This window comes from Anguilla anguilla, chromosome 8 (genome assembly GCF_013347855.1).
Source record: "Anguilla anguilla isolate fAngAng1 chromosome 8, fAngAng1.pri, whole genome shotgun sequence".
Taxonomy (NCBI): domain Eukaryota; kingdom Metazoa; phylum Chordata; class Actinopteri; order Anguilliformes; family Anguillidae; genus Anguilla; species Anguilla anguilla.
In genome coordinates this window covers 49873775-49889145 of record NC_049208.1, presented here as the reverse complement: position 1 = coordinate 49889145, position 15371 = coordinate 49873775, and the positions used below count along the sequence as shown (strand labels likewise).

General features: G+C 41.8%; 3 protein-coding genes across 3 annotated transcripts; 2 read left to right on the top strand and 1 right to left on the bottom strand.

Annotated features, from left to right (window-relative positions):
• Positions 1–2785: 2785 nt before the first annotated feature.
• LOC118233017 (trypsin-1-like) lies at positions 2786–4791 on the top strand. Its single transcript, XM_035428317.1, has 6 exons — positions 2786–2896; positions 2986–3136; positions 3405–3655; positions 3826–3959; positions 4318–4419; positions 4623–4791. The coding sequence occupies exons 1-6, from the start codon at positions 2857–2859 to the stop codon at positions 4668–4670; spliced, it is 726 nt and encodes a 241-aa protein (XP_035284208.1). The 5' UTR covers positions 2786–2856; the 3' UTR covers positions 4671–4791.
• A 4000-nt stretch (positions 4792–8791) lies between these two features.
• On the top strand, positions 8792–10732 carry LOC118233713 (trypsin-1-like). The gene is made up of 6 exons (XM_035429593.1): positions 8792–8884; positions 9027–9177; positions 9446–9696; positions 9863–9996; positions 10298–10399; positions 10584–10732. Exons 1-6 carry the CDS (start codon positions 8845–8847, stop codon positions 10629–10631), a joined length of 726 nt encoding a protein of 241 aa, XP_035285484.1. The 5' UTR covers positions 8792–8844; the 3' UTR covers positions 10632–10732.
• A 2780-nt stretch (positions 10733–13512) lies between these two features.
• On the bottom strand, positions 13513–15371 carry LOC118233712 (trypsin-1-like). The gene is made up of 6 exons (XM_035429592.1): positions 15289–15371; positions 14999–15149; positions 14511–14761; positions 14211–14344; positions 13745–13846; positions 13513–13567 (listed from the first exon to the last, which is right to left on the bottom strand). Exons 1-6 carry the CDS (start codon positions 15326–15328, stop codon positions 13520–13522), a joined length of 726 nt encoding a protein of 241 aa, XP_035285483.1. The 5' UTR covers positions 15329–15371; the 3' UTR covers positions 13513–13519.

Genomic DNA, 15371 nt, shown 5'->3' with positions numbered 1-15371 from the left:
ACCTTTTCCTCTTTTGTACATTTGTTGGTTGACAACATTCAGTGCATCAGGAATTCTGTTGAAAGCATTAGGCAAACTGAGCGCACAGCTGACCCAAATTAATCAACACTGAAAACAAAAAACAGAAACAGCAGGAAAATGCTTCAGGAAAAAAAAGTGTAAATCTGGACATTTTTGATGTCACGCACACGCTCACATAATCATGCAATTTTCCTCACAGAATGGATAAGTGACCAGTACAATGCTAGTTGTGTTGCAGAGTCATTTTTTAAATAAATAATTTGTACAAAATGTGATATCAAAACCCGAGTCTGTGTTCCACTCCTCAGGAGCTCACCGGCTGCACTGAAGTTCAGAGGGAGGTGGGAAATCCACACCTGCCCCCTCGCCCGTGGGCTGCCAAAATTACACCTGACCTTGAGAAAAAAAATCATATTATAGTGCCAAAAATATATCACTGATCACTTAAAAAACAGATAATTAACACGTATAAAAGCCAGGAACTGTTACTGAAAGTCTGTTTGTTTTATGTCACTCGAATGAGCAAGAGTACCACACTTTAATATGGACTCTTTAATTTTTCCAGCATGGACGGACTACAGTTACACAAATATCCTACTTGTACTGGACATGGAGAGGACTGGGACAGATCCAGGTGAGGTTCTGCTGTGGAGGCAAAAAGCTGTTGTGTTATTTAATTGTGGAAGATTCAATTGTTGAAGACCTTAACATTTATATGTAGAACCTCAGATTAGCATAACATCCTGGACTTCTATTGACCATTATGGGAGAGTGGGATGGAAAAGCATGTAGAATAATAATGGGTTCTACGACTGCATATTGGAAAAGGTTCTGAAAATGTCACGTGGTGCTCACAAAGTGCGTGTGTAATTGTGTGGGTAAGAGAGTGCGTATATCTTGTTCAGATAGGATGAGTTTAAATGATATTCTTGCCTCTCTTTAAACACCAGGATGTCATGTGAACATATCGCATCTTAAGACAGTCTGTATTTCTGTCTGATACAGATCATTTTGTGCATTTTCAAAAGAAAAGCAAGAGAGATAATGGACAGGGAATAACAGCATTAAAATGAGCTATGAAGGCCTTTTATGTATTAGCAGTGCATGCTAAAATAAGACCTGTCATAACTCGAGTTTAAATTTATGAGATAATAAAATGGGGTAGACCGGCCCAGAGGCCCTTTCGAGGCTGTGCCAGCTAAAATATGTTTTAGTAATATATTCATTTAAAATTGATCATTAGAAGCATGCAGGTTGAGGGCCCAGTTTTAAATTAAGCACTCTGTGGAGGCAAGAGCAAACCTACAGAGAACTTCCTAATTTAATAATTTAGTTTAATCAGCCAGTAGTCCAGAGGGGAGAAAGGGAGCCAACCACAGACATAGTGTTGACACTTTTGATAAACTGAGATGACAAAAAATGCATAATGAAAATTTCCAGGTCTGCATATACACAATGCCAACATACATACGGAATTTTTATACATTAAGAGGGGTTCCACTATTTTGTGGCCCATAGAATATCTGGGCCCCACCACCCCAGATAATCATATATTCTAATTTGTTTTGACATTACATTACAGACATTTAGCAGACACCCTAATCCAGTGCAACCTACACAACTTTTTTTTAACATAAAAAAAAAGTTGTTAAAAAAAACAACTTATTACACTGCATCCATTTATACAGTAGGATATATACTGAATGGGAAAAAAAATGCCTGTAATGAATGCAGGTTAATTATCTTGCTTAAGGGTACACCAGCAGTCTCCTGCCGGGGAATCGAGCCTGCGATCTTTAGGTTACAAGACCAACTCCTTACCCATTAGACTACACTGACACCCAGTCAGGGCCCTTGGATATCAGTCAGGGCCCTTGGAATGGGCATCATCACCCCCCCCCCCCCCCCCCCCCCCCCCCCCCCCTCCCCCCCCATTATTCATGCATTGCTTCATAAAGAGCACATGGAGATTATTTTGCTCATGTACTCAATAAAAAAATTGTCTAGTCTCCAGGCAGTTACTGCGAACCCCTGATGTACAATGTGAATACTTGTGCCTCAGAATCTGCTCCATTCCAGTGATTTCTCTGTAATAATGGGAATTGTCCTCCTGTGACAATTGAGCTTTGCTGTGCACCAGTAAATATGGTTAGAATAGAACGACAATGACTTTTGAATCAGACCAAATGGCGTCTGTTTGTTACAACTTGCAACAAACTAAATGTTTGGAAGGGTGTACGTGTGGGAATATACTAAAGAAAGTATACACAAGAAAGGCAATGTGACTTATCATGTTGTGCTTCCTTATTTGAAAACCACTTGTGACTTTTACTTAAGCATTGTGGTAGTTAGTGTCAAGATTTTCATTTCTTCTGAAATGACACAAAAGGACTTTTTTGATGAACAAAATGAAAATGATAAATGAAGAGAATGTGGAAAGGAATAAGAAGACATGAAAAGTACAATGGAATAGCATGGAATGGAATTAAACAAAAGAAAAGAATGGAAAATTACAGATTTGAATGGAATTATATAAAGGAAAAGAATTGGAGATAAGGAACAAGAAACTTGAGAACATTGGAAAACAATAGCACAGACAATGTACAAAACATGCATAACATAAACAGAAGAAGAGTAATATAGTTGGAGTTTAGGGTTTTCTGATATTGGGGTAGCTCCCACTGTAATACATTAACAGGAGGCCTGAGCTCTAATTGAGCAGCTGTGACATGGACAGGTTCTCTCAGCCTGTGATTGGCTACTCTAGGGTCTGAGGGAGGTATATAAACCTCACTGGCACGACAGTCCTTCATTCCACAGGATCACCAAGTCACCATGAGGTCTCTGGTCTTTATTCTGCTTCTGGGAGCCGCTGGTGAGTATCCACACCACATTTTCACATAAAAGTACAAATTGATCCAAGATGGACTCTTTGACATCAGCAATAAATCTATCTCTCTGCAGTGGCTCAGGATGATGATAAGATTGTGGGAGGGTACGAGTGTGAGCCCCACTCCAAGCCCTGGCAGGTGTCTCTGAACTCTGGGTACCACTTCTGCGGTGGCTCCCTGGTCAACGAGAACTGGGTGGTGTCTGCTGCTCATTGCTACAAATCGTGAGTGACGCCAATACACAAGACTGTGGGACAGCAGACTTATAGAGTGCCATATAGCTACATGATGTATTGATCTACACCACAGTATCAGCCAGTAAGAAGCTAAAGAAGTTAAATGAAATATGCACAAACCTTACATAGCTTGGGCAGGTTGAAAAATGATCCAGACCCTCAGGTACACTCATCGATATCACATAAAGTGCATATACCTCATGCTGTGCATTACGGTGAATTGGTCAAATGTGATATACCTCTCTCTCTCCTCCAGCCGTGTTGAGGTGCGTCTGGGCGAGCACAACATTAGGAAGACTGAGGGCAACGAGCAGTTCATCCGCTCCTCCCGCGTGATCCGCCACCCCAAATACAACTCCTGGACCATCGATAATGACATCATGCTGATCAAGCTCAGCGAGCCCGCCACCTTCAGCGACGCTGTGCAGCCTGTGGCCCTGCCCACCAGCTGTGCCCCTGCTGGCACCATGTGCACCGTCTCTGGCTGGGGCGACACCATGACCTCCAGTGAGTGTCACAGAGGAGTCAATGGTCAACTGCACTGGTGGCCAGTGTCAGTGGAATAGAATTATAGTCTAACTGCGGCACAGACTGATTGACTATTCTCTCCCTCTGTCTTTACTACTTCCCCCATCCTCCTCTCTATCACTCCCTCCCTCCTTTCTCTCTCCCTGCAGACGATGGCACCAGACTGCAGTGCCTGGAGATCCCCATCCTGGAGAACAGGGATTGTGACAACGCTTACCCTGGGATGATCACCGACGCCATGTTCTGCGCTGGATACCTGCAGGGAGGCAAGGACTCCTGCCAGGTAATGAGCAGCTCTATCCCGGACTAACCTCCACTAATCAGGACCAACTGTGACCCCAACAACCTCAACTAACTCACAATAACCTGGACTGACTGGCACTAACCCTCATGAACCCTAACTAACTGCCCTTATTTACACATAAACTTCAGAAATCCAAGCTAAATCTCACAAATTTGTAGTACCATATACAATTCTACACTAACCTGCACTCCAAATCCACTAATTCACACTAATTTGTACTAACATGCTTAGCCTTTCTGACATGACTGTACAAACAGTTAGCACTAATACAAACTATTAGCACTGTTGTCCTGAGTGCAGTGTATCAGAGCTTTAAGCCTCTGTGTCTGTGTAACAGGGTGACTCTGGCGGCCCTGTTGTGTGTAACGGTGAGCTCCAGGGTGTTGTGTCCTGGGGATACGGCTGTGCTGAGAGGGATCACCCCGGTGTCTACGCCAAGGTACGTCTACACCTGTGTGTGTGTGTGTGTGTGTGTGCAAACCTGTGAGTGTGTGTGGATGGATGGGTGTGGACATTCAACTATATGAAATCAATGATGTACTGTATACTTATTCGGTATTATATAGTCAAACCTTAATGATATGACACACTTTTGTAGTTTAGTTCCATGTGCTAATTCATTATGTACTCATACTACTCCAGGTCTGCCTCTTCAACGACTGGCTCGCCTCCACCATGGCCAGCAACTAAATCCAGCTGAAGGACTAACACTCCCAAAAACCACTGTGAACCTCAATGTCATGTCATGCCATGACTGCGTCATCAGACTGTTTACCTCAGGAATAAAGTTTCACAATCAAAAAAACCTTTACATTTCTTTGTGTCTTTGTGTGTCTTCAGTTAGCAGTTTGTTCCTATTGCTTATTTATGACGAGTCACTACATTCACAAACTTCTTATCTGTGTTCATGTTACATCGATATAAACTACACAAATAAACAAAAGCATGCTGAGTCTAAATTCAGAATGTCGACATCCACCTAAAAAAACTAGGGGCCTCTTTTATAAAAGATTTGTACGCACATTTTTGATCAAACAATGAGTGGTATTAAAAAATTGATCAAAAAATGAGTAGTTCTGCATAATTACATGATTATGCAAACTACTCATTCACATTATTTATTGCTGTTTCTACCCTCTGCTAAAGTTATAGCACTGCAAACTAAGTAGTTAGCTAAAGCTGAATGGATGTTGAAATTGTAAAGTAGGCACTAACTAATAGCTTGCCTTCTAGTTCACTTTTGGGATTTAGTGAAAAACCCCAAGGTTTATACATCTGTCCACCTAGCTAGCTAATGCTTGCTTTCTGTGTAATTCACAACAGCTGGCTTGCTAGTTAGTTGGGTAGCTATCTTACCTACTAGCTCACAGGCTAGTGAGGCTACCACAAGGGCAAAACTTCCAAAGTACACAATCATGTGATAGCGTGGTATCCAATAAGGGGTCAATACATTGCAATCGCGACAGAACCGGAAATTATGGGTTGTCAACATTGCAGGGGACATTATGCACAGTGCACTTACACCATTAAAATTTCTTACAGTATTTTATCTATCCTTATTTCCTCAGACCTTGACTGACTTGGAAATCGATTGAGGTCTGCCATCTTTGAGGACGTTCCAGCTCATTTAATGCTCCTTGAAGGAGCTTGGAGTGAGGCAATAGGAGGCTCTTGTAGGATGCTTGAGCAAGGAAACATGAGTGCATCCATTGCGGAAGAACTTGTTTCATAACGCATGACGTATATATGATTGACCTGTGGATCCACCTTCCTCCATCTGCCACAATTGTAACTGACATGGCATCAAAGGCTATGGTTATAACTGTCATTTGAATGCGACCTTGATTATGCCAGACTGCATTATGTGACAGGTCTAGACGCACAGAGGTTGCATTTGGATCAGCCAGGCTGCTTCGTGAGGTGGATGAGTTTGCTTTCTGTCCAGTTCCCTGAACAGCTTAGACACAACCAGGCATCTGAAAGTGCTTACATCAGGCAGTCATCGTCAAATCACACCCATTTTCCTTTCGCAAATGTTCTTATTTACTGGAAGGAAAAGCCATGGATGAGAATGATAGCCGGGGCTAGGCAGTTGCTGAAACAAAATATTTACTTGCATTGTGGTCTGATGAAACTGTCCAGTCTTGACTGCACAATTCCATTAAATTAAATTCAAATTTATTTGTATAGCACTTTTTAGAGAACTGTCACAAAGACACTTTACTGAGTAGCAAGGCATGAAACAGAACAAAAAGAGCAAGCACCAGGCCTGAATAGCAAGTACATAAGGTAACCATACCCCCCCATCCCCTCCACTGGGAATAAGACCAGAGAAAAAACTCCCCAATGGGAAGAAATCTTGAGAGGAACCCGGCTAATAGAGAGGGAGGCCATCCTCCACTGGCCAGACTGATGTAAAGTAGCAGTAGAATGGAATGTAGCAGAAATGCTACAAGGGATCTATTACACAAAATAAAATGGGTTAAGCAGGATACAGATGAGGTGTTAGCTAACAGGAATAATAGAAGACCGAATGGTATAGTTCAGAATTGATTAGTTCAGAGGAGCTGCTTTGGAGGAGACAGAGAAGCCATTTATATTTAAAGAAAACTGGAGGAACTTATCTCGGAGAGATTTGGGAGCTACTACGAGCATCTCAATTTGATCAGAATTCGACATGAGGATATTTTCGTTCATCCAAGCCTTTCCATTGTTAAGACAGGCCTCTGACGTGGCTAGTGGATGAACTCGTCTGGTTCAACAGATGTATAAAGTTGCGTGTCACCTGCATAGCAGTGATAGTTAGGCAGGTGTGAAAAACAGCAGCTGGCTGGCAGGCGCGTGTTCGGTGGGAGAACCGCAGATTGACTTCACTCTCCCGAGCTGGCAGCAGGGGCCATGCATGAGCATGCTTGTGTATAGCTCATGAATTGGACATTCCAAATTCAGGTGGGATTGGAGCCGCCAAATGAAAAATAAATTCATCAGTTAATCAAAAAAACAAGGAAATTGTGCTTGCCCCTAAAGCAAGGTCCAAACCATGCGCACAAAATATCTCTTGTGACCGCTCAGCCATTTGTATATATGAGACATCTGATCCTATGCACACCTGCCACTTTCGGTTGAAGCTTCTGCCAAGTAATTGTTTTCATTTCAATCCTAATTTCGGACACCTGACTCTACTAATTAGCAGCGCAACAAGATCTCTGTCTGTTGATTGAGGTGTGCTTCGTTAGCACTAGAGTGAAAACCCACAGGAAGGTAGATCTCAAGGGACAGGGTCGGTTACCACTGGGCCAAACTATTTATGCAGGAAAGGTGACAAAGTAAGCCAGAGTGTAAAGCTAATTGAAGGGGTCACAGGGTAGAGCAATTAAGCTTGTTTACATGTCCAGAATGTCATTGTCATTCGTGATTTAATTATAAAACATGCATGTGCCGTGTAAAACTCTTTATTCGTATTAGCAATCATTATGCAGTATGTATTAACCGTTCGTGCTAGCAATTTTATATTTCAACACCAGATCAAATTTAGTATGAAACCAAAAGGAATTACATAAACGAGGCCCTATGAATGGGAAAATATTGCCAAATGTTTACATTCTACAAAAGGTAATGGACTGGACCTCAAGGTCACATCGCTGCATAACAGATTACGTATTCAGATCAGGCATCAAGCCCACATGCATCATTCACACAGGCCACTGTTATATGCATCATGCACACAGGGCACTGTTATATACATTAACATCACCTTTTCATGAATTCCCCAGAATTTCTGTGGGCATTGCATGATTGTGCAGGTGACTCACAGCAAAATGTAACTACAGGGCATTCTTACAAGTCATCCTATCCCCATGCCTCAGCAGGCTTTAACAAAGTTTTTTTTAAAAACAAGGTTGATCCCATTCAAAACTTCATTCTTCAAAACAATGACGAGCATGAGGAAACAGCTTTGAATAAATACATATTTGAGAATACAGTGAAAAGAGTGGAAACCTAATTTAAGTTAGCTTGCTATGAAAAACTGAAAGGGACTTCAAAAAATAACATGCAGCACACAAAGATTCAAGGAAGTATGCTGGAATCCTGTGTGGACGGGATATACTTTTCATCAAGTTCTATCCTCTGATCAAAGAGAGATCAAAAAACTATACTGGATAATGAAACAGCGACATACAGATTTTCAACACAGACATGTTGAACACATGCAATGTTCAGTTTCCTTGTGTTTTATTAAATTGTCAACAGTATCTGTCATCCTGTAATCATACGGATGTATTTTGGCTTAACACTGTCGGGAAAATATGAAATCATAAAATTTTTTTGATTATTTCAAACCTGACCTTTGCTCTTTAATTGACTTTATGTCTTTATGTTTAATTGACTTTATTTCCACAGAAAAGCAAGAGACCATTTGGAAATTACAGCCATAGAAAGATGTGCTTTTAAAGTACTGACATCACTATCACAAATTCAGAGAATTCAGAGATTACTACAATGGTCAAATCATATACTGTATGAAACATATTTTTTCATGAAGTATATTTTTTCATGTTTGTCCTCCTATATTCGTTTTATTGTGCCATATACTGCTAAAAGACAACTTCTTTTTCTCTTAATTAGGAGTTCTTAAGATGGTCTGAAAAAATGAGAAATTCTGAAGTTACATATGGGGTTTGGGGTATTCTAATGTTAGGGTAACATACATAGTTGTTCATTAACAGGAGATATGGGCTCAACTCCAACAGCTGTGACATTGACATGTTCTCTCAGCCTGTGATTGGCTCCTCCAGAGTCTGAGGGATGTATATAAACTGCCCTGACATGACAGTCCTTCATTCCACAGGATCACCAAGTCACCATGAGGTCTCTGGTCTTTATTCTGCTTCTGGGAGCCGCTGGTGAGTATCCACACCACATTTTCACATGAGGGTGAAGATATAGGGTTATTCATATTTTAACTAATTTCTTTAGACACATAACATTCAGTCAGACAATGTGCAAGCTCCAGCTTTGATATTCTCCATTTCTTTATTTATGCAGTGGCTCAGGATGATGATAAGATTGTGGGAGGGTACGAGTGTGAGCCCCACTCCAAGCCCTGGCAGGTGTCTCTGAACTCTGGGTACCACTTCTGCGGTGGCTCCCTGGTCAACGAGAACTGGGTGGTGTCTGCTGCTCATTGCTACAAATCGTGAGTGACGCCAATACACAAGACTGTGGGACAGCAGACTTATAGAGTGCCATATATCTACATGATGTATTGATCTACACCACAGTATCAGCCAGTAAGAAGCTAAAGAAGTTAAATGAAATATGCACAAACCATACATAGCTTGGGCAGGTTGAAAAATGATCCAGACCCTCAGGTACACTCATCGATATCACATAAAGTGCATATACCTCATGCTGTGCATTACAGTGAATTGGTCAAATGTGATATACCTCTCTCTCTCCTCCAGCCGTGTTGAGGTGCGTCTGGGCGAGCACAACATCAGGAAGACTGAGGGCAACGAGCAGTTCATCCGCTCCTCCCGCGTGATCCGCCACCCCAAATACAACTCCTGGACCATCGACAATGACATCATGCTGATCAAGCTCAGCGAGCCTGCCACCTTCAGCGACGCTGTGCAGCCTGTGGCCCTGCCCACCAGCTGTGCCCCTGCTGGCACCATGTGCACCGTCTCTGGCTGGGGCGACACCATGACCTCCAGTGAGTGTCACACAGGGGTCAAAGGTCAACAGCTAGTGGCCAGTGTCAGTGGAGCAGAATTATAGTCCAACAGTGGCACAGACTGATTGTCTATTCTTTCTCTCTGTCATAATTCCCCCTCTCTCCACTCTATCACTCCCTCCCTCCTTTCTCTCTCTCCCTGCAGACGATGGCACCAGACTGCAGTGCCTGGAGATTCCCATCCTGGAGAACAGTGATTGTGACAACGCCTACCCTGGGATGATCACCGACGCCATGTTCTGCGCTGGCTACCTGCAGGGAGGCAAGGACTCCTGCCAGGTAATGAGCAACAGAAACCTGTCCTAACACACACTAAACCTCAACTGACCTCAGCTAAGTCTTAATAACAAGGAATAATCCCCAATTACCTGAACTAACATACACTTATCTGTACAAATCCAGACTGAACATCACCAAACGGAACGAGCCTACACTCACTGATTTGCAGTAATGTGTACTAACCTGCTCTAGCCAACAGAATCCTGAAAAATAACCTGCCCATAAATATCAAATGCAATATTGCTACTGCCACCCTGAGTGCAGTGTATGAGAGCTTTAAGCCTCTGTGTCTGTGTAACAGGGTGACTCTGGCGGCCCTGTTGTGTGCAACGGTGAGCTCCAGGGTGTTGTGTCCTGGGGATACGGCTGTGCTGAGAGGGATCACCCCGGCGTCTACGCCAAGGTACGTCTACACCTGTGTGTGTGTGTGTGTGCAAGCCTGTGTGTGTGTGAAAGGGTGCATGTATTGTTCTTTGTCTATCTACTGAATGCTTTAATAGATTCATACATCACACCATTTGTGATATAGCGCTATAAAGTCACTGCAACATTGATCAATTAATTCATTATATATTCATACTTCCCAGGTCTGCCTCTTCAACGACTGGCTCGCCTCCACCATGGCCAGCAACTAAATCCAGCAGGACAAGCACACTCCCAACCACCACTGTGAACCTCTGTGCAATATCATCGCATACCATGTCTTACCTCAATAAAGAAGTTTCACAATCAGCTTTAATTTTCTTAGTGATTTTGAGTTTCTTCAGACAACCCCTTTTTCTTATTGCTTATTTATGATGGGTCACTCATTTAAAAGAAGAAAACTACATCCTCAAGCTTCTTAATCAGTGGTCATAGCACAACAATATTTTTTTTAATGAATAAATGCAAGCCAAGTCTAAATTCAGAACTTCAACATCCAGCTGAAAAAAATCAGGGGTGTGATTTATAAAATGTTCCTACACACATATTTGATTGAAGACTGGAAAACTTCTAAAGTCTGTTCAAATGAAACATTGTGTTGAAAAGCATTTAATCTTCTCTCAAAATGGCACTGTGCCTCCAAGTCACAAACACAAGAACAGTTGAATAGACTTTATAAATTCAAATGAAATACAGATGTGAAAAATGAAAGACTGCAAGGAAAAACTGCAATTCCTGCTTGAGTGTTTTTGGACGGTCACCTTATACAATCAACCTAATATAATCAACCTAACTCGATTCTCAAGCAGGGTTAGACACAAAGTCTCATGGAGACAGCACCATCAGGGTGAGTCCTGATTGGTTAATGGATGTGACAGGGGTTGATTAGCATATCTTGGTGAGGATGTTCATTTGTTTACCTGCCACTCAATCAGTTACTGGAACCTGCATTTTATTTCAGGAGTGAGGTATAAAAAGCTTGTGCCCACACAACACTAGTTTGTCATTGACCTGCCTTGCTTTTACCTGGGATGTTTCATACTGTAAATAGATACTATTCTGTTGCTTTATTATCAAATTACTATTAACCTAAACTTTGGAACCACAAGACTTACTGACAAAATAGAAAAAAATCCTGCAACACTATTGTGAATTTCACAGAAAAGCTCATATGTGGCCATTTTATTTGTGTTAAAACTCTTGAATAATAATTTTAGTGCTTCCAAGGTGAACACAAAAGATCTACTCTATGAAAATTGTGCCAAAAGAGGAAAATTGTGTGAAGTGTTAATGTGAAATGTTAAATGACACTGAAATCTGTGTGAAAACAAGTAAAATTAACTTTTGCTCATTGGGGTCATAGTACCAGTTTTAGAGTGTAAACAGTCCACAAAATTTGTAATTTAGGACCAATTAAAAACACAACTCTCCACTTCAGACAGATAGTACACCATCTCATAGTTTCACTCAAAAAGGCCCAAGATCTGATGTGGAATTTTAAAATAAAAACACTTTAGAAATCTTATCTAGTGAATATATGGCAAATTCAGATTTGAATTAAAAGGAAACTGTGTTTCCATGGTCAAATTCCATTTCAGATGGAAGGACCAAAGAGGACCATCTCACAGGATCACACAGGAAGTCATGATGATCCAATGTGGAATTTCAAAATAAATGTCACATACAGTTGACTAAATTCAAATTGAAATTAATCTGTAAAAACTGAGGGTCGTAAAAAAAACATCAAAATCACCTTAAGGCTAAAAGTTAATCATACTTTTGAGGAGATTTCCAGTTTTTCATAGCAGTTCAACTTAAATCGGATTTCCACTCTTTTTGCTGTCATTTTTAGCATTCATTTGATATGAAATATCTGCTGGTATACAGAATGGGTGATTTAACGAACAGCAACAAAAAATGAAGACATGATTATGCATGATAAAATTCTATTCAGAATCTGTAAAATTGTATCTCGGTTATCGATGGTAACTATTTATGGTGATGTGTGACGGGGTAAACTTATTGATTTGGACAAGAGCACGTCACAGAACAAGACAGCTAATGGCCAAGCTAATTTTGGGCCACCACTAATATCTACTGTTGAATGTAAGAATATTATGTAATGACAAATTTGTGCAAGTGCACTGGAGAATCCATTTTGGAGAAACTGAATTGTGTGAAATGATTGATAATGTAACAGTAACGTTGATGTATGTAAGAGTGGGCTGTGTGCACATGTGGACTTGATATCTGATTTGGATACTTAATCTATTGTGTGGTTATGTGACCTTGGTCTGGGGGGAATTTCATTAAGCAGGATTACTGGGCTAGCTGGATAACTGTGCTGAGCAAAAAACCAGAACAGTTCTTTCAACTACAGTCCATGTTCCAGATTTGGGAGGGTTCTGGGTTTTATTCAGTGTGGTGGTCCAGGTAATTTTGCTTCATGAAACGGGCCAGGTCTGTCACTTCTTGTAGAATGTAAACATTTGGCCTGTTCTCCATTTTGTGGCCTTATTTATATAATTTGGTTTGATTTCATGCCAAATTTAATCTTGCGTTCAAGTCCAAAAATGTGTTTGAAGGATTAATTTAATGCTCGTCAGCATGATTTGTACACTCGGCATATGCTTTTGTCCAGTCATTAAATCGCAAATGACAGTGAGATTTTGAGCAGGTCAATTTAAGGTTTTTGTTATTTTTAAATCACAACAATGACATATATTTAATATACACACAGTCTTTGGCCAAATATGAGTGTGCAAACATTTTTTAATTAATGGGTTCTTCAGTTGGATTTTTAAATGCTGAATTTGAACTTGACTTTCATTATTTTTTAAATTATTGTTATTATTAATGTTGTGTCATGGCCACAGATTAAGCTTATGAATGTAATTATTTAAAAAATGTGAACCATCAAAAATAAGCAATATGAAAAGACACACTAAGGCACAAGACACTAGTTGAAGAAGCACAAAGGCACAAAGAATGTAAAGGTGATTGGGAAACTTTATTACGGAGGTAAACAGGCTGATGACACAGTCATAGGATGACATGACACTGAGGTTCACAGTGGTGGTTGGAGGTTCCACAGCTGGATTTAGTTGCTGGCCATGGTGGAGGCGAGCCAGTCGTTGAAGAGGCAGACCTGAGAAGTATGAATATATAATGAATTAGCCAATGCTATTGGACTACAAAATAGTGCTGTATTATTCAGGTTAACTATATAAAACCTAATATGTGTACAATACATCATCCATTTCATATAGGTGAATGTACACACCCACCCATCCACACACACACACACACACAGGTGTAGACGTACCTTGGCGTAGACGCCGGGGTGATCCCTCTCAGCACAGCCGTATCCCCAGGACACAACACCCTGGAGCTCACCGTTACACACAACAGGGCCGCCAGAGTCACCCTGTTACACAGACACAGAGGCTTAAAGCTCTCATACACTGCACTCAGGACAACAGTACTAATAGTGTAGATGTGTGAGGTTTGTACAGTCATGTCAGAAAGGCTAAGCATGTTAGTACAAATTAGTGTGAATTAGTGGATTTGGAGTGCAGGTTAGTGTAGAATTGTATATGCTACTACACATTTGTGAGATTTAGCTTGGATTTCTGAAGTTTATGTGTAAATAAGGGCAGTTAGTTAGGGTTCATGAGGGTTAGTGCCAGTCAGTCCATGTTGTTTTGAGCTAGTGGAAGTTAGTTGAAGTTGCTGAGGTCGCGGTTGGTCCTGATTAGTGGAGGTTAGTCCAGGATAGAGCTGCTCATTACCTGGCAGGAGTCCTTGCCTCCCTGCAGGTATCCAGCGCAGAACATGGCGTCGGTGATCATCCCAGGGTAAGCGTTGTCACAATCCCTGTTCTCCAGGATGGGGATCTCCAGGCACTGCAGTCTGGTGCCATCGTCTGTAGGGAGAGAGAGAAAGAAGGGAGGGAGTGATAGAGCGGAGAGAGGGGGAATTAGGACAGAGAGAAAGAATAGACAATCAGTCTGTGCCACTGTTGGACTATAATTCTATTCCACTGACACTGGCCACTAGCTGTTGACCTTTGACCCCTGTGTGATACTCACTGGAGGTCATGGTGTCGCCCCAGCCAGAGACGGTGCACATGGTGCCAGCAGGGGCACAGCTGGTGGGCAGGGCCACAGGCTGCACAGCGTCGCTGAAGGTGGCGGGCTCGCTGAGCTTGATCAGCATGATGTCATTATCGATGGTCCAGGAGTTGTATTTGGGGTGGCGGATCACGCGGGAGGAGCGGATGAACTGCTCGTTGCCCTCGGTCTTCCTGATGTTGTGCTCGCCCAGACGCACCTCAACGCGGCTGGAGGAGAGAGAGAGGTATATCACATTTGACCAATTCACCGTAATACACAGCATGGACATTGCATGGTCCATTTATCAGCCCTGTCCAGACCATGTAATATTTGTGCAGGCTGCATTTAGCTTCTTTAGCTTCTTACTGGCTGATACTGTGGAATAGATTAGTATATCATGTAGCTGTATGTCACTCTGTAAGTCTGCTGTCCCACAGTGCTCTGTATTGCTTGGCGTCACTCACGATTTGTAGCAGTGAGCAGCGGACACCACCCAGTTCTCGTTGACCAGGGAGCCACCACAGAAGTGGTACCCAGAGTTCAGAGACACCTGCCAGGGCTTGGAGTGGGGCTCACACTCGTACCCTCCCACAATCTTATCATCATCCTGAGCCACTGCATAAATAAAGAAAGGGAGAATATCAAAGCTGGAGCTTGCACATTGACTGACTGAATGTTTTGTGTCTAAATAAATGAATTAAAATACGGAACCCAAACCATTATGTTCATTTAGAAATGTGTCGTGGATACTCACCAGCGGCTCCCAGAAGCAGAATAAAGACCAGAGACCTCATGGTTACTTGCGGATCCTGTTGAACGAATAACTGTCATGTCAGG

Coding starts and splice junctions, on each gene's coding strand:
- LOC118233017 (XM_035428317.1), top strand. CDS start 2,857: ATGAGGTCTCTGGTCTTTATTCTGCTTCTGGGAGCCGCTG. Junction 3,137..3,404: donor GCTGCTCATTGCTACAAATC/GTGAGTGACGCC, acceptor TCTCTCCTCCAG/CCGTGTTGAGGTGCGTCTGG. Junction 4,420..4,622: donor ACCCCGGTGTCTACGCCAAG/GTACGTCTACAC, acceptor ATACTACTCCAG/GTCTGCCTCTTCAACGACTG.
- LOC118233713 (XM_035429593.1), top strand. CDS start 8,845: ATGAGGTCTCTGGTCTTTATTCTGCTTCTGGGAGCCGCTG. Junction 8,885..9,026: donor TCTGCTTCTGGGAGCCGCTG/GTGAGTATCCAC, acceptor TTATTTATGCAG/TGGCTCAGGATGATGATAAG. Junction 9,997..10,297: donor GAGGCAAGGACTCCTGCCAG/GTAATGAGCAAC, acceptor TCTGTGTAACAG/GGTGACTCTGGCGGCCCTGT.
- LOC118233712 (XM_035429592.1), bottom strand. CDS start 15,328: ATGAGGTCTCTGGTCTTTATTCTGCTTCTGGGAGCCGCTG. Junction 15,150..15,288: donor TCTGCTTCTGGGAGCCGCTG/GTGAGTATCCAC, acceptor TTATTTATGCAG/TGGCTCAGGATGATGATAAG. Junction 13,847..14,210: donor GAGGCAAGGACTCCTGCCAG/GTAATGAGCAGC, acceptor TCTGTGTAACAG/GGTGACTCTGGCGGCCCTGT.